Below are 21,404 nucleotides of genomic sequence, written 5' to 3'. Positions count from 1 at the left end.
AAAAGTGAGTCTGGGTGTAAAAAGGCTAGAGACTGCAGGCTTAAGTCAGCCCAGGTAATGGGTTACTCCCCGTTGCCCCCCACACACCTCACAGGCAAGCAGCCCTGACTCCCCATAACTCCTGCTCTACCCTCCCCCCACAGGCAACCAGCCCTGACTCCCCATAGCCCCTGCTCTCCCCCCCCTCGCCCCACAGGCAACCAGCCCTGACTCCCCATAGCCCCTGCTTTCCCCCCCCCCGCCCCACAGGCAACCAGCCCTGACTCCCCATAGCCCCTGTTCTTCCCCCCCCGCCCCACAGGCAACCAGCCCTGACTCCCCGTAGCCCCTGCTCTCCTCCCCCGCCCCACAGGCAACCAGCCCTGACTCCCCGTAGCCCCTGCTCTCCTCCCCCGCCCCACAGGCAACCAGCCCTGACTCCCCATAGCCCCTGCTCTCCTCCCCCGCCCCACAGGCAACCAGCCCTGACTCGCCATAGCCCCTGCTCTCCTCCCCCGCCCCACAGGCAACCAGCCCTGACTCCCCATAGCCCCTGCTCTCCTCCCCCGCCCCACAGGCAACCAGCCCTGACTCCCCGTAGCCCCTGCTCTCCTCCCCCGCCCCACAGGCAACCAGCCCTGACTCCCCATAGCCCCTGCTCTCCTCCCCCGCCCCACAGGCAACCAGCCCTGACTCCCCATAGCCCCTGCTCTCCCCCCCCCCCCCCCGCCTCACAGGCAACCAGCCCTGACTCCCCGTAGCCCCTGCTCTCCCCCCCCCCGCCCCACAGGCAACCAGCCCTGACTCCCCATAGCCCCTGCTCTCCCCCCCCCCCCGCCCCACAGGCAACCAGCCCTGACTCCCCATAGCCCCTGCTCTCCCCCCCCCCGCCCCACAGGCAACCAGCCCTGACTCCCCGTAGCCCCTGCTCTCCCCCCCCCCGCCCCACAGGCAACCAGCCCTGACTCCCCGTAGCCCCTGCTCTCCCCCCCCCCCCGCCTCACAGGCAACCAGCCCTGACTCGCCATAGCCCCTGCTCTCCTCCCCCGCCCCACAGGCAACCAGCCCTGACTCCCCATAGCCCCTGCTCTCCCCCCCCCCCGCCCCACAGGCAACCAGCCCTGACTCCCCATAGCCCCTGCTCTCCCCCCCCCCCGCCCCACAGGCAACCAGCCCTGACTCCCCGTAGCCCCTGCTCTCCCCCCCCCCCCTCACAGGCAACCAGCCCTGACTCCCCGTAGCCCCTGCTCTCCCCCCCCGCCCCACAGGCAACCAGCCCTGACTCCCCATAGCCCCTGCTCTCCCCCCCCCCCGCCCCACAGGCAACCAGCCCTGACTCCCCGTAGCCCCTGCTCTCCCCCCCCGCCCCACAGGCAACCAGCCCTGACTCCCCGTAGCCCCTGCTCTCCCCCCCCCCGCCCCACAGGCAACCAGCCCTGACTCCCCGTAGCCCCTGCTCTCCCCCCCCCCGCCCCACAGGCAACCAGCCCTGACTCCCCGTAGCCCCTGCTCTCCCCCCCCCCCCCGCCTCACAGGCAACCAGCCCTGACTCGCCATAGCCCCTGCTCTCCTCCCCCGCCCCACAGGCAACCAGCCCTGACTCCCCATAGCCCCTGCTCTCCCCCCCCCCCCGCCCCACAGGCAACCAGCCCTGACTCCCCATAGCCCCTGCTCTCCCCCCCCCGCCCCACAGGCAACCAGCCCTGACTCCCCATAGCCCCTGCTCTCCCCCCCCCGCCCCACAGGCAACCAGCCCTGACTCCCCGTAGCCCCTGCTCTCCCCCCCCCCGCCCCACAGGCAACCAGCCCTGACTCCCCGTAGCCCCTGCTCTCCCCCCCCCCCCGCCTCACAGGCAACCAGCCCTGACTCCCCATAGCCCCTGCTCTCCCCCCCCCGCCCCACAGGCAACCAGCCCTGACTCCCCGTAGCCCCTGCTCTCCCCCCCCCCGCCCCACAGGCACCCAGCCCTGACTCCCCGTAGCCCCTGCTCTCCCCCCCCCGCCCCACAGGCAACCAGCCCTGACTCCCCGTAGTCCCTGCTCTCCCCCCCCCGCCCCACAGGCAACCAGCCCTGACTCCCCGTAGCCCCTGCTCTACCCTCCCCCCCATCTGCCCCACATGACGTTGTGACATGACGTCACGCGATGACATCACCGCCCACCTGCCTGGCAGTCCAGTTTCTCGAAGGGGGGGCGTGGCGCGCAGGAGCGAGCGGCCCAGCCCCCGCGCGGCCGGTTGCCAAGGTTACCGGGTGGTGGTCTGTTGACGCTAGCGCTCTGGCCCCCTCTCCCGGCCTATCAGGAGGCTGAGGCTGCCGGGGGCGGGCGGGGCTCGAGGGGGGCCGCGCGAGCCGGCTGGATAAAGGCGGGCCAACGGCCGCGGCGCGCGAGCTCCTGGTCCCCACGCACCGTTGGGCTGCGGGGGGTAGGGGCGGCGAAGGCAACGGGCCGCGCGGGCGGAACCACTCGCCTTCCTGCTGGAGGGGTCGGTACCGTTTGGGGAGCGGGGGGTGGAGAAGATGGTCTGGCCCCGGTGGCTGCCGCTGAATGAATGGGAGGGTCCACCCGTTGGGGGGGGGGGTCGATTTAAGTCGGATACTCCTGAGCTTCTCCCCCCCCCGCCCGAGCCTGCGTTGGCAGCTCCTCACCCCCCCCCCCGCGAGTCTGCATTGAGCAGCCCCCCCTCCGCGCCCGAGCTTGCGTTGGCAGCTCCTCACCCCCCCCCCCGCGAGCCTGCATTGAGCAGCCCCCCCCCCCGCGCCCGAGCTTGCGTTGGCAGCTCCTCACCCCCCCCCCCCGCGAGCCTGCATTGAGCAGCCCCCCCCCCTCGCCCGAGCCTGCGTTGGCAGCTCCTCACCCCCCCCCCCCGCGAGCCTGCATTGAGCAGCCCCCCCCGCGAGTCTGCATTGAGCAGCCCCCCCCCGCACCCGAGCCTGCGTTGGCAGCCCCTCACCCCCCCCCCGCGAGTCTGCATTGAGCAGCCCCTCACCCCCCCCCCCGCGAGTCTGCATTGAGCAGCCCCTCACCCCCCCCCCCGCGAGTCTGCATTGAGCAGCCCCTCACCCCCCCCCCCGCGAGTCTGCATTGAGCAGCCCCCCCTCCGCGCCCGAGCCTGCGTTGGCAGCTCCTCCCCCCCCCCCCAAGCCTGCATTGGGCCGCCCCCCTGCAGCCCACTCACCCCTGCTCCCCCCTCAGCCCAAGGCTGCTTTGGGGTACTCCCCCCCACTGCTCTCTGGACCCCCCCATCCTCTCAGCTCCGTGGAGCCCGGCCTGCCTTGAGCTCGCTGCCCCCCCTGCTGTGGGCCCCCATAGGTGGGGAGGGGGCGGGGGTCTAGTGTGCAAGGGGGGGCTGGCGCTCACAGGCTGGAGCGGGGGTGGGAATTGGAGACCCCCCCCACACACACACACGCACCTGGTGTCTCGGGCTGTGCGCGCCCTTGGGCCTGTGCTCACCTCTGGCCGTGGGAGCCTCCCCAGGGGTGAATCGGGGTCTGGCCGGACCCTCCTTTTGAAGGCGTCTGGGGATTTGCTGATGGAAGGCCCCGTACGGGGGCGATACGGTGTGGTAAGGCTGTGAGAAGAGGCCGGGCGCAATGTTCCTGCTAATCATTCCGTTCAGGGGAGGATTTTTCCATCCATGTGCGGAGTAATGTTTTTATGCTCACTGAGGCATGTGCGGATGTGCACCACTGATAGACACAAAGCCTAGCTGTGGGCACGCTGCTACTCATCCAGGTGGCATTTGAATGTCCCCTGGGTGACTGCACAACCATGCTGCTTACAGGGAAGACTGACTTCCTTGGCCCAGACTTGAAGGGTTAAGAGGGCATCTTATTTGTGCTGGGCTGGGACTGAGATTCGTGCACCAGTCCATTTGGGTCCTGCAGAAGCTGAAAGCAAGATGCAACCTATAAATTAGTCACTGACGTGCTGCAGAGTTTGCATTGCAGCCTCAGCATAAACTCAGGCTCTTGCCAAATGTACTTAGTCTATGTTTGTGTTAAGTCTGTGCTTTGCTGTTATGTGCCCTACCAGTCAGCTATAAAGCTCAAATAGATTTTAAAATTAACGTGGAAAACTTGCAGTGCCATACTAATGTAACAGGCACAATCTTAACAAGGAAGGTAGCCAAAGAGCCGGGAAAAAGCAGATCCATTCTGATGTCTACTTGTGTCACTTTAAATGCCAGCACTGGCAGTTTAGAGATTTTGGCCATATGGATAAGTATTATCAATAATGCTTAATATTTCTGTAGTGCTTCTTCTCCAAATAGCTGGAAGCATTTTACAAAACTGGTTGAGAATTTAATGCTCCACACAGTAACTGCATTTATAGTCTGATAATTTAGGTAGTTAGTCCATTTAGTAGAATTTAAGATGGGGAAGGAATCCTATCTAGTCTAGTGACTTATTGAGTCTGATGCTGTTGTCTTGTATGGATTAGATCGGGGTTGGCAACCTTCAGCATGCTGCTCCTCTGGATAAACTGCTGATGGGTTGGGAGACATTTTGTTTAAATTGCCTGTTTGCAGGCATAGTATCCCACAGCTCCGAGTGGCTGCTGTTCCCAGCCAATAGGAGCTGTGGGAAGTGGCATGGGCCTGGCCCCTCCACTTCCCATAGATCCGATTGGCTGGGAAAGGCAAACTGTGGCCAATGGGAGCTGTGGGGGACAGTGCCCGTGGACAGTCCACACAAAATGTTTTGCAGCTCACCAGTGGATTAGCCTGCTGGGCCACATACAGAAGGTTGTCAACTCCTAGATTAGACTGAAATAATACTTTTACAGAAAACAGGTGTTTGGTTTTTTTTAATTGTATGGAAGTTTAGATTTATATGACTCAGCAGAAATGAGTTTCTAGTCTTTATTCTTTAAGCATGCTGTAATTTCTAAAGCATAGTGACAATGTGGGTGTTATAAAAAATATGGCAAATGGTTACAGTTTTTATTTTTGTCTTACTGTGACTAGCATTTTTTTAATTTTAAATCATTTTCATTTGACTGCTAAAGGAATGTAGTTTTCCCCTCTTGCTTTCAGCAATCAACTTTGGTCAAGTGCTGCTTTCCCATGTTTGGGGTGGAGGGCATGAAAGGCACTATTTGTAAATCCTTTTATGCTTACAAGACACTGTGAGAGCCCAAGCAGATGAGTAAAGACTCAGCGTTAGGAATGTTAACAATCAGGTACTTATGTAAACGTGTAACGGCTTGAAGTTTTAGCAGTTACACATTTACTCATGGGGTGAGGGGAGGGGGAGCTGTCTTCCTGTGAGTACCAACTCCCACCTATCCCCCACCCCACTGCCTCTATCAGAGGCAGCAGCATGGCGGGGTTGGTGGCTTCACACGACCTGATCTTCATGGGGAGCCACCTTGAAAGTTGCTTCCCACATGTTCCAGCTCCCACCTGTCCCTCCTGCCCCCTGCCTCTCTATCAGAGGCAGCAGTGTGGGGAAGGACAGGCAGGTGACAGCACAGTCAGCTCTGTATCAGAGGCAGCAAGGTGGGGGGTAATGCATGTAGTCAGTAGGATTAACTGATAAACCTAGGTTTATCAGTTAATTTTGTACTCGGCTACATGTTGACATCTCTACTAGAAGTGTACAGGCAGTCCCCGACTTACGCGGATCCGACTTATGTCGGATCCGCACTTACGAACGGGGCTTTCTTGCCCCGGAGCTCGCAGGCAGCGGGTCCGCCACCTCAACCTCCGGGGCGAGAAAAGCTGCTCCCGGTGCCCCTGGTCTGCTGGGGACCGTCTCCAGCAGACCAGGGGCACCAGGAGCAAAGCCGCAGTGGCGGCGGGTCCCGCGCCAGAGCAAAGCCTCAGAGGCACGGCACCCCGCCGCTGCGGCTTTGCTTCCCGTGTCCCTGGTCTGCTGGGGGGGGTGGGGGGCGCAGCTAGTGTGCCCCCCTCCCCCCCCCAGCAGACCAGGCTTTTGTTGTGGACCCTGGGGCAGAGCAGCGGTGCTACTGGAGCAACCCAGCAGCACCCCAGCAGCACCCCAGCTGCTCTGCCCCAGGCGTCCCCAAGTCAGCCGCTGCTGAAACTGACCAGCGCTGACTACAGGAAGCCTGAGGCACAGTTGCTCTGCCCGGGGCTTCCTGGAATCAGCCGCTGATCAGTTTCAGCAGCAGCTGACTTGGGGTTCTTAAGTTGAATCTGTATGTAAGTCAGAACTGGGGGTCAGTTTCAGCAGCGGCTGAATCTGGACGCCAGTTCCGACTTACATACAGATTCAACTTAAGAACAAACCTACAGTCCCTATCTTGTACATAACCCAGGGACTGCCTGTAGTTGAAGCCATGATAATCAACTCTCCCAACTTCCAGATCTTCCCAGAGCAGAAATAGGATTCTCCTAATTTATCTTTCTGGATGGAGTGGAAGCTAGGACTGCAGAGGAACAGGAAAGACCCATGACCATGAAGTCACAGCCTCTGTAGAGATAGTATCTTTCCCCATGCCACCCACTTCAAGAGCTTCATATTTTTAGTAACTTGTAACTCAGGTATAACCTGTATGTTTAGTTTTAAAAACGCAATCATACTGAAGCTCTGACTTTTTTCATGGGATGGGGGGGGGGGAGAGTGGGGCATCAGCATGGCACATTGAGTCATTCGTGGTCGGGCACAAAAGAGGGGGAATGTGTTTTGAAGAGCCTGTACACCAGCTAAGGTAAACAGAGTGCATGTACTCCTGCTGCTTATCCTCCCTGCCAAGGCATGCTCCTGCTGCTGCTGCTGCAAGGAGGCAGGCAAAGGAGCTGTCTAAACCCATTTGAGGTTCCTTTGCCTCCAGGTGTTTTTTTCCCATTGTCCTGCCTGGGTTGCACAAAGATCATGGACTGTGGCAGAGATTATAAAACCTTGATTGTGGCTTCATGACCTTTTGGAAATAATGTGATTTACCTATGGCAGACCGTGTTGGGGACACAGTGCAAGCGGGGCCTTGGCAAGCTTCTTTGGCTGGGTTGCTTACTACATCTTTGTCTGGCAACACCTTTACTCTTCTAATTTGGAGCTATTGAGCAGAAACTGAGGCCTGGTGTGTACTAGCAAATCAGTTCAGTTTAGCTAAGTTGGTCAGATGTGTGAAAAAGCCACACTCCTTAGTAGTGCTGTGAAACCTACCTAAGTTCTTGGTCAACAGAAATCTTTGATCTATCCAACCACCTCTCAGGAAGGTGGATTACTTATCAGTGCTAAAGCATGCGTTCATTTTTTTGATTGTATCACTTCGGTATATATGGTTGTGCCAATTTTCTTCCACAAATTGATCTGAGGAAGTGGGTCTGGCCCATGAAAGCTCATCACCTAATAAACCATCTTGTTAGTCTGTAAAGTGCTACATAGTTCTGGCTTTTGTTAAAGCGCTACGGCGGCACTGTTGTGCTACTGAATAGTTTTAACTGTAGACAAGCCCTGACAGTCTTATTAAATGGCATTATAGTGTCATCCTTGCTATACAGAATAGAATGAAAAGTTGCTGCCCCATCAAACTAATTTCCATTCTGTCTAGAAGTAGATCTTAGATATGTGTCATTAAAATCCCTTCTATCCAAATGTCCTATTATTTCCCTCACACACACTCAAAAAAAATCCCTCAAGCAATTTAACAAAGATACCACAGTAAACAGATACTTCTCTAATGAAGAAATCCTAATCCTGTAACTCACAGCTTAAAATATACTAGCTATCAAGAAAAGAAAAGTCACAGTAAAAGGATTAAATCATCAATATCTGAAGAATTTAAACTTTCATTTAAAATAATTCAATATCTGCTCCTTGTGGTTATGAAGGGAAACATCTTAATGTAACCTGATGCTTCAGAGCTGTATTCCAAAGTGTGTAGAAACAATTTTTGTGCCTCTACAATTGACAAGGAAGTCAAAAAATCAAACAGTGTTGGGAATTAGGAAAGGAATGGAGAAATTTAAGGCAGAAAATATCTTATTGCCTCTATATAAATCCATGTATACCAACATCTGAAATACTGCGTGCTGATATGGTCACCTCATTTAAAAAATAAATCTTGACACTGGAAAAAGTTCAGACAAAAGCAACAAAAATGATTAGGGGGTCTGGAACAGCTATCATATGAGGGGGGATTAAAAAGACTGGGACTTTTCAGCTTGAAAAAGAGACGACGGGGGGATGTGATAGAGGTCTGTAAAATCATGACTGAAGTGGAGAAAGTGAATAAAGAAGAATTACTACTTTCTATAACACACTGTACATTTGGTATTTTCTGTTGTAACTGAATTCAATATATTTGAAAATGTAGAAAAACATTAAAAATATTTATAATTTATAAAGGATATTCTGTTAGTTGAAGAATGTGATTAATTGTGGTTACTTTTTATTTAAGTTAATTTGTTTTGAGTTAATCGCTAGATTGTGATTACTTGACAGCCTTTATCCAAACTGATATGGGGAAAGCAGCCAGCTAACCTATAAACATGTTTTGCCTCTTGTGTGAGGAACAGTGCTCATATTACTCTATTAGTGCATGTAAAGTTTATTGGCAAACCCCAGAGAAAGGACTAAAGACTGAAAAGTTAGATCAGTTTTTTAAAAGCTTATTATTTGTGAGGGTATTACATAATTTTTTCACAAGCTTATTACAAAACTTGGAAATTCCCTGCTGTATGGCACTTAATTGCTGCTTTGCATTTTAATATAAGCAGATTCTTTTTTTATTAACTCTTTGCACTGATATCAGTTATTTAAAATCTGTTATCTTTAAATATTGTAGCAATAATCATATGTTATGAACTCCCTTTAAGAAATCTTGTTACGTATTTTCAATTTTCTCTCTCACCTGGTGAAACAAGGAGGGTGAGGTAATATATTTTATCATGTGCGGGTGAGAGAAACTTCAAGCTTGAAAGCTTGTCTTTCTCATAAAAAGAGGTGGATCCAGTTAAAGATATTACCTCACCCACTTTGTGTCTCTAATATCCTGCAGCCAATGCCGCTACAACAACACGGCCACCAGGTGAAGACCTCTTAAATCAAACTAATGTGATGCTGTAATGTTCCTGGTTACTGTTGATCTCCCCGTCCCTCTTTCCCTTTACGTTCAGGCCAACTCCTACTCTCTCTAGGCTTATGATTGGCCTAGCAAAGAGGCAGGGCTCTATAAATTTCTCACACACCCCCTGTCACTTCTGCTAAATCATCAAGAGGAGAAAAAAGAGGTAAGCTCAGATGGCAGCAAAAAAACTCTGATTTATTGCATTAGCTTAAATGTTTTTCCTTTTGATTTATTACAAATACATGCTGAAATCATGCTTCTTTGGAGAGCTCTTTGGTTATATTTAATTAGTATAACAAACAAATTGTTGATTCTCTTGTTAATTTTCCTCCTAAGCTAAAATAGTGGAGGAGAAGCTAGATGGCAACAGATGTTTGACATTTGTAAGGAGACAAGAATATTTTCTCTTTTGGGGTCATAAGAGAACAAAAGGCTGTATGAAAAAAGAAGTTAGTTACATTAATAATGATTCTTAGCATCTTTCATCTTTAAAGGTACTAATTACTTCAAATGCTAAAGTTATGAGGGTGACTGTAAAATGGCATAATGATAGATTTTTTTTTTCAAAGTTGCCATTTCAAATTGAAAGAACTGAGTTTGTGCCCCAGGCGTTTTTTTTTCCCTGTTAAGTGATATTACTAATTTATATTGGAGTCATGCAGCAGCTTTTGCTGTGTTAGAAGTGTTTTTAGAACAGTGATTGCTGTTTGAATTTTCAGCGAGAGCCTTTTGCTCCTTACATTAAGAGTTCACATGAGAAGGGGAGAAGAGGAAATGATCTTGAATGTCATCTATAAAATCTGGTTGCCTATCTGTGAAATTAGCTTTCAATCAGTCTGTCTGGCAGAAAACTGGAATTTGCGAGAGGAAGCTGGAAAAGGCTTCAGTGTTTGAACTAAACATTTTTCATTAAAACAAAATGTATAATTTCAGAATGGACGAGAAAATGGGTGCTTACGTAAGATTTCAGCTAATGCTTTATTAGGTGTGCCTTCTGCTGTAATGCAGGTAGTGAACTGGCCTAAGGACCTATACTTGAGAGTAAGCACAAGTAGAAAGGCTCAAGTGTGTAGCTTGAGTCAGGCAAGTGACCTTATGACGCTGCAATATTGAAGACCAGTGCTAAATAAATACAGTAAGTCAGTTTACTTAGGTGAAGTAAGAAACTGCAAATTTAAGTTAAGGCTATTTTAGGATACTTTTAAGGAGCTGATAGTCACAAACATTAACCACAGTAAAGCCATAGCAACTAGTGACACAAATGCTAATGATTGTGAAATAAATGGATAATTAACCTTTGAAAAGCGAGGACCTTAAAACAAATGAAGTGTGGAAGTGGAACTAAGGAGAAAAGGGGTGAACTAATTATGACTAAGTGTAACTGCCACTGGGTGGACTTGAACCTATGACTGCTGGAGTTTAGTATAAGAGCCTCTACTACTGCTATAAAGCTGGCTGGCTCTCAGCTTAGGCTGTAGACCTCCCTTGTTCTTATATTTTGCTGTAAGTGGTCTAAGTGCCACTACATGGGACAGTGAACCACAGTAGGTGTGTGGGTTACATAAGCATGGGATAAAATAGGTGTTAGTGTGACATGGCTGCGTCTAGACTGGCAGTCGCTTTTGCGGAAAAACTTGCCAGCTGTCTACACTGGCCGCTTGAATTTGCGCAAGAACACTGACTATTTAATGTAAGGTTGTCAGTGTTCTTGTGCAAATACTGTGATGCTCCCGCTCAGGGATAAGCCCTCTTGCGCAAATGGTTTTGCGCAAGAGGGCCAGTGTAGACAGGTAAAAACTGTTTTGCGCAAAAAATCCCTGATGGCGAAAATGGCGATTGGGGCTTTCTTGCTCAAAACTGCGTCTATATTGGCACGGATGCTTTTGCGCAAATCTAGACGCTCTTTTCCACAAATGCTTTTAACGGAAAAACTTTTCCGTTAAAAGCATTTGCGGAAAATCATACCAGTCACTTTTACAGCCACGGTGTAAAAGTGGGACCCGGAACATAGTTGGAAAGAACAGGATTTACTCACTCTCCCTTGTGGTGAACCCCTAAACAGGACCATAGAAAAGATGTTATCCCTTTTGTGTTTTGTGGGTCTGCCATGTAATGACAACTCACATATTGTGGCTTGTTTGAGATAAACCCTTATCAAATAAATATTAACTATTAAGTAAATAAAGCTAAAATGCTCAGTCCCTTGCTCCCTGTTTTCCCCCAAATTATATATAGGGAGGGGGGAGCAATCCAGAGACTTGCAGAGGTGCCTCTAATTGTGTGAACTACATACATTGTGTGCCATATTTGCCATGAAACACTATTTCATTGTAAAACAAAACTAGGTTTAATTTTGTAGGTTAGACTCTATAAATAGAGTTTCTGATTTTTGGCTTTAACCACACACCAGAAAAATACTGAAAATGGTAACTTGTACCTTATGAATAGTCCATAGGCAGCAGTGTCATTAAAGACTGTGTAATGTAGAGCTATCCTAAGGCAGAATATCCTGTGGTCTCGCTGTCTACTACACTGGACTTTTTATATTTGTGAATAGCTTCTGCCAATGCTTGTGATGTTACCCCTATTCATTCTATTTCATCAGCTGTGTGTGGCAGGACGTGGCACTGGTTTGGTATTTCAGACTGAATTTGGGCTGCATAAAACTGTCCTTAAACACAGACTGTTCAATACAGCTCTGAATGTATAGAATCAATTTTTTTGACAGCATAATTTGTGACTAATACTTTCCCTTTTCTCACAGCTTATTTAAAACACAAAAATGGCAGTTGCAAAGAACTTGAGCAGGACTGTTAGTCAGTTGCTTCAGACCTCTGGTTGTGGATGTCAGGCTTCCATTGTGCCAGTTAGATGGATTGGTGTCTCACCACGTCAGGTGACCTCAGATGTCAGCTTTCATTCAGTATCTTTTTCAGAGACTGATCATCCTCGAGTACTAATTACAGGTTAGTCACCATTTAATTATTTCATTCTTCTTTTATTTGTTAGTTGGCAGTCTTTTTTTTTTTTTTTTTTTTTTTTCTTTCTTTCTTTCTATCAAGGCCTGACTCTGAGATTACATGGCATTTGTAGATGCTCAGCAAACAATCAGTTTTTTTTGAGTATTTCAGCACCTCTTTAGGTCATTATTATGTATTATTTATGTATTGCAGAAGTACTTGGTGGTCCCAGTTAGTATTAGCACTATATTGCAGCCTTTTTGGCCAGTTATTTTAGAAGAAATAGTAAAATCATGTCTGAATTGTATACAAAAATCATTCAGCCCTTGCCTGTAAAACTGCATAATAAGTTTCGTAGTTCTTTGTAAACCTCTATTTTGATTCCCAGTGTAATAGAATTATTAAGTTGATCTCTCTTTTGGTTCCAAATGTATTAAGTTGATCTCTCTTCTTCTTTAGGGGGTCTGGGCCAACTGGGGGTGGGACTCGCTAAACTCTTGAGGTACGTTCTGGTTTTGTGACTTCATACATAGTAAAAAGTTAAACTACAAGATCAGGATTATCAGAAGTGACTCTTTATGGCTACGTTTATACAGTAGCATTTTTGTATAGTCTCTTCCAATCTGTTTTATGGGAGAGGTTTTTGCGGGGAAAAAATGCAGTGTAGGCAGGGCCATTTTGTGCTAACCTCCCGCCCCACCTTTAGTGCAAGATCCTGTATACCTCCTTTTTTGAGGGATAAGGGATCTTGCGCAAAAGTGGCCCTGTCTCCACTGCGCTTTTTCAGCAAAAACCTCTTCTTCAAAACGGATCGGAAGAGACTATACAAATGAGTGTGAGCAATGCTAATGAGCGCGTCATTTGCATTTCCTCTTCTGCAGAAGTGCTACAGTGTAGACAGCCTCAGTTGAATGTCTAAATTTCAGCACCCAAATTATCTTATGAAAACTGTATCTAAGAATCTCAGAATGCCGAATGAGAATTTAAAAGTCCTTAGGACTACTATTGCTTCAGAAATCCAAGATATAGTTAACATTTAAAACCTATTTTTACATTTTTTGTGTTTAGTCTTATTCCTTTCTTTTAGCTTAGAGCTGAAAAACAACCAGTCATCCTTTTGTTTGTATTTTTGTCCTTAGTCCTGTAAATATATGTAATTTTGTACATGTGACTTTGTCATTGAGTTCAGTGAGACTACTTAGGTGCATAAAATATGTATTTTGAAAATATAAGGTCTTCATTTGTGGTCCAGTTCTTTTTGCTTTTATGCAGTGTCACAATGCTGCTGGGTTTGAGTTTCCACTATCTCTTTTCATGATCTTTTTTTGATTAACAGTTGTCAATTCTGTTGATACTACATCTTTTTAGAAAACCACTTTGGGTTTTCTGAAACCCAGTAACTTAACACCTAAACTTTGGCCTGGCCCTAATTGATTATCTTTCTTTTAGAGAATGTCAATGCTAGAAAAAAGTCACTATCTTTTTATCATGCAGTAGTTGTCATATAGTTAAGGTTAACAGGAGTGTTAAGATTTTATTTTGCAATTGAAATGGCAAAAAGCCATGAGATATAAACTTTGATGTTTGTTTGAGGTTTTCATGACATTTTGATAAAAAGTGAATTGATACAGAGATAATAAGAGTTTAAAATTATCCCATCTGGCACTTTTTCTGTAGGATTATCTCACTTTTTTTTCTTTGTATTGCTTTCCCAAGAAATCTGAAATACTATAGGGGCTGTCCTTCATATATATAAAATTGATCCTTGTGTGCTGATTCTTAGCCTCTATACATACAAGTGGTGTTTGTCTATACACTCTAGACCACTTGAGCTTTAACAGAAGCACCAAAACAAATCCTCTAAACTTGAGGACGACAGTGTGGCAGCCTGAACTCTGTTGGAAGGGTGGTAGGAGGGAGAGTGGCTTTCATTTCCATATTCAGCAGATACTAGAAAGCAATACATATCCCAGCTTTATCAAACTTGCACCCTAATGCAAAACCTTAGCAGTGACTCCAGCAATGTTAAGGCAGAGTAGCTTCTCAAATGTCAGATGTGCTCTAGCTGTTAATATAAAAGCATATGAGATCACTATTAAAGGCTTTGTGTTAGCATCACTTTGGTGAAGCTGGGTTGCATATTGTTACTTGGAAACGGAAATGAAAACCTTCAGGAGTGTGGGCCTGTGATATCAAGAATATCATAGGCAATAACAGTGTGAAAAAGAATGCACATGTCTCTGCCCTTAAAGTTTTACTGGCATTTTTTAACATGTTGGGTGGCTAGTGTGTGCCGCTATAACCTTAACTGCTACTAAACCTCGTTTTTTGTTGGCAAAATTTCTGAGGAAATACACGAAGTCTGAAGCCTGGCTTACACTTAAAAAATTAGATGAACCTAGCTATGTTGCTCAGGACTGTGAAAATTTTTGCATCTTGTACAACACAATTAAGCCAACCTAACTCTGTGTAGATGCGGCGAAGTCTTTGGTCAACTTAGCTAATGCTTTTTAAGGGGCAGATTAATTACATTGATGTGAAAAACCCTATTACCAATAAAGGAACCAAGTGGACTACAGCAACACAGCTGCGGCCCAATAGCTGTAATATAGTTGTACCTCAAGAATTAAGAAGGTAGATTGGCTTCAGTGCTTGCACTAGATCAGTGTTTCTCAACCTTTTTTATAAACAAAAATAAAAGTACTCCCGGACCTACAGTTTTCAGAGACACACAGTTTTTTTTCTGCTGTTGCAACGCATTTGTTTAAACAATTTAATCGTAGATAGGTGGGCGACAACATTTTTGGGTGTAAAAAGTACAAAAATAATAAAGCAGTATAAAACTTAAAACACAAATTCAGTTTTCTCCAAATTTCAGTTGTTGATGTACCCCCCAGCCTTCTCTTGAGTACCCCTACGGGTAATCAAACCACTGGTTGAGAAACACGGAACTAGACAATGTCATACCATACAATTTACTCTTCCCAAATGACTTCACCAGATTAGTTCCTATTAAAACTAATGTGGCAGAACAGTGACTGACCAATTATCTCCAAGACTACAAACTAATCGTACAATGTGGCTTCCTTTTCAGGAAGCGTTTTGGAAAAAACAATGTGATCCTGTCTGATATTAGAAAACCACCAGATCATGTCTTTTATAATGGTAAGAGGCTGGATTATAGAAAAGTCTTCATATTGTCCTTAATCCGACTCAGCACTTTTCAAAATATTTTCCTGATCTTGACAGTTTTGTGTGTGTTCTTTCTGATTTCTGAGATCTTCCTGGACATTGATTTCTCTCCTCTTTCCCCCCCCCCCCCCCCCCCCAGCATTTTTTGAGGTAAGATACATTAACACACATCTGAGTATCTCCTCCTACTTTTCCTCACTCTTGATATTTTTTTCTTTTTTTTAACAAAAATAAATCCCAAAGTTAAATTGACTCTGGCTTTCACCCCAGTAGGTTTAACTCTCTTGCTCCTGTTATAAGTGTTAATGCAATTTGCATTTCCCAAAAGAATAAGAACTGGGAAATTCAAATCCACATTTTGTCTATACTGAAATTGCTTTCTCATACAGGAGACCCTCTCAATTTGTGGATTCACTATCTGCATATTCATGGGTCTCTTGTCCCGGCTTAAGGCAGCTCGGGTGAGTTCCCTGTGGCTGCTGAGCTTACACAGCAGAACATAGTGGCACTAGTGTCTTGGAACTTGGTTAGGCTCCTTTCCTTTTTGCCATAAATGAAAAACAAAATGAAGGAGTTGAGACAGTTAAATGATCCTGTATAGGCTGGTCTGTCTCACACACTCTCTCTATATATATATCAATAGTTGATCAAATACAGAGGGTCCAGAATTCGCCTGTAATATGCAGAGATGGCTAATCACATCGTGATACCTCTCGTCATCTCCATATGCTAAACATAGGAAAAATACATTACATGCTCTTCTTGGTTTAATCCAATGCTAAAGCTGCTATAGGGATGATATCTGATGGCATGTGAAAGAGCAGTTGTCCATGAGAAAGTGTCCTTTCTGAGGTGTGACCCACACTGTGAAAAACATTGCAGAGCCTTTGTGATGGAATCTTTTGAGAGGGGGAGGTTGAGCCCTCTAGTGACTGCTACCTACAGAAAGTAGAAATCTGATGCGGAAAGTGGCCTTACAACAGCAGCAGCCCCAATGAGTTTGCAGGTTCTTGCCCACGTCTTGATTCAGAAATATCTATTTGGTCCACTTCTTTAGGTCCTTTTATCTACTCTGATATCTTGGACTACAAGAATCTCCGTGAGATAGTGGTGAACAATCGAATTACTTGGCTGTTTCATTATAGTGCTTTGCTCAGTGCTATTGGAGAAGCAAACGTTCCTTTGGCCAGAGCTGTAAACATTACTGGTAAGTGGTTTCAGCATTGTTTGACTAGCCTTTTGAGTTCGTGACTTCATGAAGCCTCTGGAGGAGATTTCGTTTGGATTCTGGTAACTTGTGTTTGTTCCAGGCTTGCACAACATTCTAGATATTGCAGCTGAGCACAGTTTGAGACTCTTTGTCCCCAGCACAATTGGAGCCTTTGGACCCACCTCTCCCCGGAACTCAACTCCAGATCTCTGCATTCAGAGACCAAGGACGATCTATGGAGTCTCCAAGGTTCATGCTGAGCTCATGGGAGAAGTAAGAACTTTGTTATGGGTTGTTGAGTCTTGACAGAAAGTGGATCGCGGCAGTGTTCTTTCCTCTTCCTATCCTCTCTTCCTACAAAAATCTTTTCATAGTAATATGAGGCAGAGATTGATGTTTCATTGAGGGACTTGGGGTGGGGAAAATCAAATGAATTCTTTGTGAGGAATTAGCATGAAGTTGGAAGTTAACACACACTTGAGTTTTATAATTTTGTCTTGGCTACTGACTTTGTGATTTTAGGAAAATCATTTTACCTCTCTGTGCTTCGGATACCAGCACAGTCATGCTTGGAGAGCTGAGGAATGGTACATTAGTACCTAGGAAGTCTTCCTCCAGTACCTTTTCTAATGACTCCAGGAATCAGGATGGATGCAGATCGTTGAGGGGGGAGGGTGTTAAATCAAAACAACAGATGGATGGGTTGGGGGGGGAAGGTTTTGGAAAGGAGGGAGGGGTGCAGTGCCTCTGGTATGTGAGGATGGATGTTGACGAGCCTCTAACATAGGGGACAGTGGCATGAGGAAGCAAGACATGAAGGGGGTTGTCACACAAAGCCCCTGGCTTATGGAGACGGATTGTAGCACAGTGCCTCTGACATTGCGGGTGGGGGAAGAAGAATTGGCATGTGGGGAATGGAAGCATCAGTGCGGATTGAGCCGCTGGCATAAGAGTGATGGAGGGGTTATCGTAAATGAGAGAACGGAGGATGGCATGTAGGGAGTTTGTGTGTGGGAGTGGGGAATGGAGGGAAACCATTAGTGTATGCAACACATTTAGTCTACCGACACAACAAAGCGTTCAACTTCCTACTTCCACATTTTAAAGTCTTGCTTGTGTCCTTCTTCCACAGTACTACCACTACAGGTATGGGCTAGACTTCCGATGTCTGAGGTATCCTGGAATTATCTCTGCTGACTCTCAGCCTGGTGGGGGAACCACGGGTAGGAGACTCTTTCCATGTCTCAATATAATAAACGAGAATATTAGTGTGTGAGTTAGGCACCAAATAGCAAAGGTGAGAGGGACATCAGTGTGTCGTTGTCTGGTGACCTCATTTTCCAAAAAAAACTAATCAGGCACTTCAAAATGCATTCACAAAACTGACTAATGGCCATCATAGACAGGTGAAGTCACAGGAAGAAAATCTATTGTAGCAAATTTCAAGACCAAATATTGTGCACTTTCTATGTGTTGCACAGAATTTCTATCAATGCCTGAGTGCACTTGCATTTATCTTCCAGAGAAAGTCATTTGAGGGCATTTTTGCTGATTAAACTTATTCTAAAAAGACCAGTTTCATGGGGAAAGTTGCTTCATTTAACCAACTCCTGAAATGCTGGTGAAAATACAAATCCTGTCTCTAATTTGAAGGATGCTGAATGGTCCCAGAGAACAGGAATGAAATACGGTTCTCCTCGCTGCTCAGAGCTAATCCATGCGCAAATGACCCAAAGTCATTACCCTCTGAAGGCTATTTGGTGGCTTACATGACACGGGTCGGTAGTCTGTCCTCCTTCCTCACTTCAATAACAATGCACAAAGTCGTGCCTCAGTCATCTGCCACCCTCCACCCAGAGGTGGCTGCATTTCTGTTCTCCTGAAAAGAGCTTTTAATATGACTGACTTTATGTGCATTACCATAGTGTGTAGAAGCCCAAGTCATGGGCCAGAACCCTATTATGCTAGTATACAAACACTGAACAAAAATACAGTCTCTTCCCCCATGAGCTTACAATCTAAGTGTAAGATGAGACCATAGATGAATGCAGATGGGGAGTACAAGGAAACTTTCTTTTTTTCCCTTCAGACTATGCAGTCCAGATTTTCCATGATGCCATAAAAAGCGGCAAATTCCAGTGCAACCTAAAACCAGACACACGCCTCCCAATGATGTATATTGATGATTGCCTGAAGGCTACACTAGATGTTATGGAAGCACCTGCCGCTGCACTTAGCATGAGGACTTACAACATCAATGCCATGAGCTTCTCTCCTGAGGAGCTGGCGCAAGAGGTCAAGAAGCATATTCCGGAGCTCCAGGTGACCTATAATGTGGATGCTGCCAGGCAAGCAATTGGTTAGTACCTGCTTTTTCATTCCAGTTCAGTGGTCCTGTATAAAACTTGTCTGGGTGAAGTCCCATCATCTGACAGAATATTTCCCTCTTCCCCACCCTCTAGGTGTTCTTAGACACCTAATATATGGGGATATACCTGTCTCATAGAGCTGGAAGGAACCTTGAGAGGTCATTGAGTCCAGTCCCCTAGAAGAAGTACCATCTCTGACAGATTTACCCCAGATCCCTAAATGGCCCCCTCAAGGACTGAACTCACAACCCTGGGTTTAGCAGGCCAATGCTCAAACCACTGAGCTATCCCTTCCCCTATCAGTGTGTCAAACCTGCAGTTTGTTTTATCTTGATGCCACCTAGTAGGGTTGCTGCTGCAGTAAAGCTTGCACTGTTCCAAACTCTGTTCTGGTACGTGCTTATGAAACATTGGAAGATCTTTGTTATATATTTCATGCTTTTGAGGGATGTTTTTTTTCCCCCTTTTCCTTGCAGCTGACAGTTGGCCGATGAACTTTGATGACAGCAATGCCCGGAGGGATTGGGGATGGAAACATGACTTTGATCTTTCTGAACTGGTGACAACAATGTTTAACATCCTGGGCTCTGACTCCAGGGTAGCTCAGATTAACTGAAACTCCTTGTAAGATGTGGTTTCCAAATTACAGCAGAGGACCAGGGAGAAACTGCTGAATTAGTTCATTATGCTCTATGTCTTATAGCAGGTAAACTATAAACTTTCCACATATTGCAGTAGAGGTGGGGTTGAAGTACTATAGTTTGAATTCACTGGTTATTTGAGACCGTACCAAATTATGTAGTAAAACTACATCACCATGAAATGAGAAACACATAGGATTCTTGGATTTTAGCATTTAATAATCTTTTTAAAAGCCTCATTATAAGGCTGGAAATGCAATGCAGTCATTGCTACCCTGGGTATCCTGAAAATTCACCACAACATTACAAGGCCTTGTACTGAGACACATGCTACTGAATTGACAAATTATACATTAAATTTCATTTTCTTAGTGCAGATAGCTTGTTGTTGCATTGTAGGAAGGTGGGATTTTTCCCTTGCCTCTCTCCTCCTAACAGCTGAGATCAGAAGAGCCATATTATTTTTAAACTTGGCAATGGTCATTAATGGTTATTCATAGAAAGCCTTTACCGAACAGTTGAATCTTGTAGTGCTATGTAAACTTGCAATTTATTTCCAAATAAGATTGTAGCATTCATCTTGTAATGTCCGTTACTGTAAAGCAAACCAAGACTTGAATTATTGTGCTTTTGAAAATACAGAGTTTTCAAAACAAGCCTTTTTGTGTTCTGTAGAAAATCTGTTGACTTCAGTTTCATCGTAAAGATGAATTTAGGAAACTAAAATCTGTGTTGCATATGTGAATCTATAGCTATCCTATTTAGAGTAATGCCCAGGAATGAACTCCCCTTTAATTAGCACCACATGCGGCCTGTTTCCAGTCACATTTACGACACCATTTGCAGTCAAATGCTGTACAGAGCACAGTCTGAAAGGCAGGTGGAGCCAGGCTTGCAAATTGTGCACTATATATTTGTATTTGTAAATACTATTTATGTATAGGTAGAATAAACACCTATCCTTCAGAGGAGGGGAATCCAGAAATTGAAAGTGCATCAGCACTTATTTATTGCACAAGTTCAAGACATGAAGCCAACGACAGCCTTCTAGTTGTGTTGTCTGAGTCGACTACTTGAAAATACTAGTTTTTCTAGTTGCTGAGTTATGCAACAGGTTGAATGTTAGTAATTGGTGGGATTGGGTTGAGTGATGTCTCAAGAATCTATATAAAGAGTGGGGGAAGTGCACAACCATGCCACCGCATTTTAACTACAATTGATAAAGGCTATCCTATTACTCGAGTTGCATGTGTAAGAGATGCTGGGACAGGTGCATGAGTTTTAATGGGGCCTGGAGGTTAATGCCTACTTCTGAGGCTTGCTAGCTTGGTCTTTCCTGATGTGCAGAAATCTGGTCCCTCGTGCAAGATGTGCCCCCTTCCGGGATTTGTTGGCCTCTCTTTTTCATACTAGAGAAAACTTTGTGTTGCTGTAGGTGATGCTGTGCCACTCTCCTTTTCGTCTTATCTGTTACCCATATGAAATAACAATTAACCAACGTAGTTTAAAGCTGACTTCTGGAAGCCACTTTTACCTGAATGCCCAAAGGCAGTCAGATGCCAATGCAATGCACAGAATTCCCATTGAATGCTACAGGTGTGTGAACTCACTTAGTGCCCAAGATTTTGCAGTAGAAGCTTCTTAGGTGTCTGTAAATGCCTCCGATCTGCTGCCAAAGCTCCAGGGCTACTCACAACCTAGGGAAGATGGGCATTTAGCTGCTTAAGTTACATGTCATTTGATCTGGTAGGCCCAAACAGCTCCGAGAGCATGTGTGCATGAGGCCGACTCTAGTGCCAGGAGATTAGAGCACTCAGGTGGGAGAAGGAGGACCGCATCCTGCTCCCCCATTACTCTAGAGTGCAACCGCTTCAAGAAGGGAGACAGAAGAAGCCCCTCGTCAGAATATCCCATAGCTCAGTGGTAGATCCCGGTTCAAATCTCTTCTCCCAGTCAGGTGGAGGAATGTTTCCCAGATCCTACATGAAAACTTTTAGCTCAGTAGTTAGAGCAA

General features: G+C 46.4%; 1 protein-coding gene across 2 annotated transcripts; it reads left to right on the top strand.

Moving 5' to 3' along the window:
• The first annotated feature begins 2,306 nt into the window (after positions 1-2,306).
• LOC102451402 (L-threonine 3-dehydrogenase, mitochondrial-like) lies at positions 2,307-20,046 on the top strand. 2 transcript variants are annotated; one of them, XM_075923243.1, is made up of 9 exons: positions 2,307-2,464; positions 11,783-11,984; positions 12,438-12,480; positions 15,073-15,143; positions 16,228-16,377; positions 16,481-16,653; positions 17,513-17,603; positions 18,470-18,739; positions 19,226-20,046. In XM_075923243.1, the coding sequence occupies exons 2-9, from the start codon at positions 11,801-11,803 to the stop codon at positions 19,363-19,365; spliced, it is 1,122 nt and encodes a 373-aa protein (XP_075779358.1). In that variant the 5' UTR covers positions 2,307-2,464; positions 11,783-11,800; the 3' UTR covers positions 19,366-20,046. The 2 variants fall into 2 exon arrangements, with proteins under 2 accessions (XP_075779358.1, XP_075779359.1); XM_075923244.1 differs by lacking the exon at positions 2,307-2,464 and adding an exon at positions 9,029-9,181.
• The last annotated feature ends 1,358 nt before the right edge of the window (positions 20,047-21,404 follow it).

The sequence above is a fragment of the Pelodiscus sinensis genome, chromosome 3 (genome assembly GCF_049634645.1).
Source record: "Pelodiscus sinensis isolate JC-2024 chromosome 3, ASM4963464v1, whole genome shotgun sequence".
Lineage (NCBI taxonomy): Eukaryota > Metazoa > Chordata > Testudines > Trionychidae > Pelodiscus > Pelodiscus sinensis.
Note: the sequence above shows the minus strand (reverse complement) of the source record. Positions and strands in the feature narration are given on the sequence as shown.

Coding starts and splice junctions, on each gene's coding strand:
- LOC102451402 (XM_075923243.1), top strand. CDS start 11,801: ATGGCAGTTGCAAAGAACTTGAGCAGGACTGTTAGTCAGTTGCTTCAG. Junction 16,654..17,512: donor ATGCTGAGCTCATGGGAGAA/GTAAGAACTTTG, acceptor CTTCTTCCACAG/TACTACCACTACAGGTATGG. Junction 17,604..18,469: donor GCCTGGTGGGGGAACCACGG/GTAGGAGACTCT, acceptor TTTTCCCTTCAG/ACTATGCAGTCCAGATTTTC.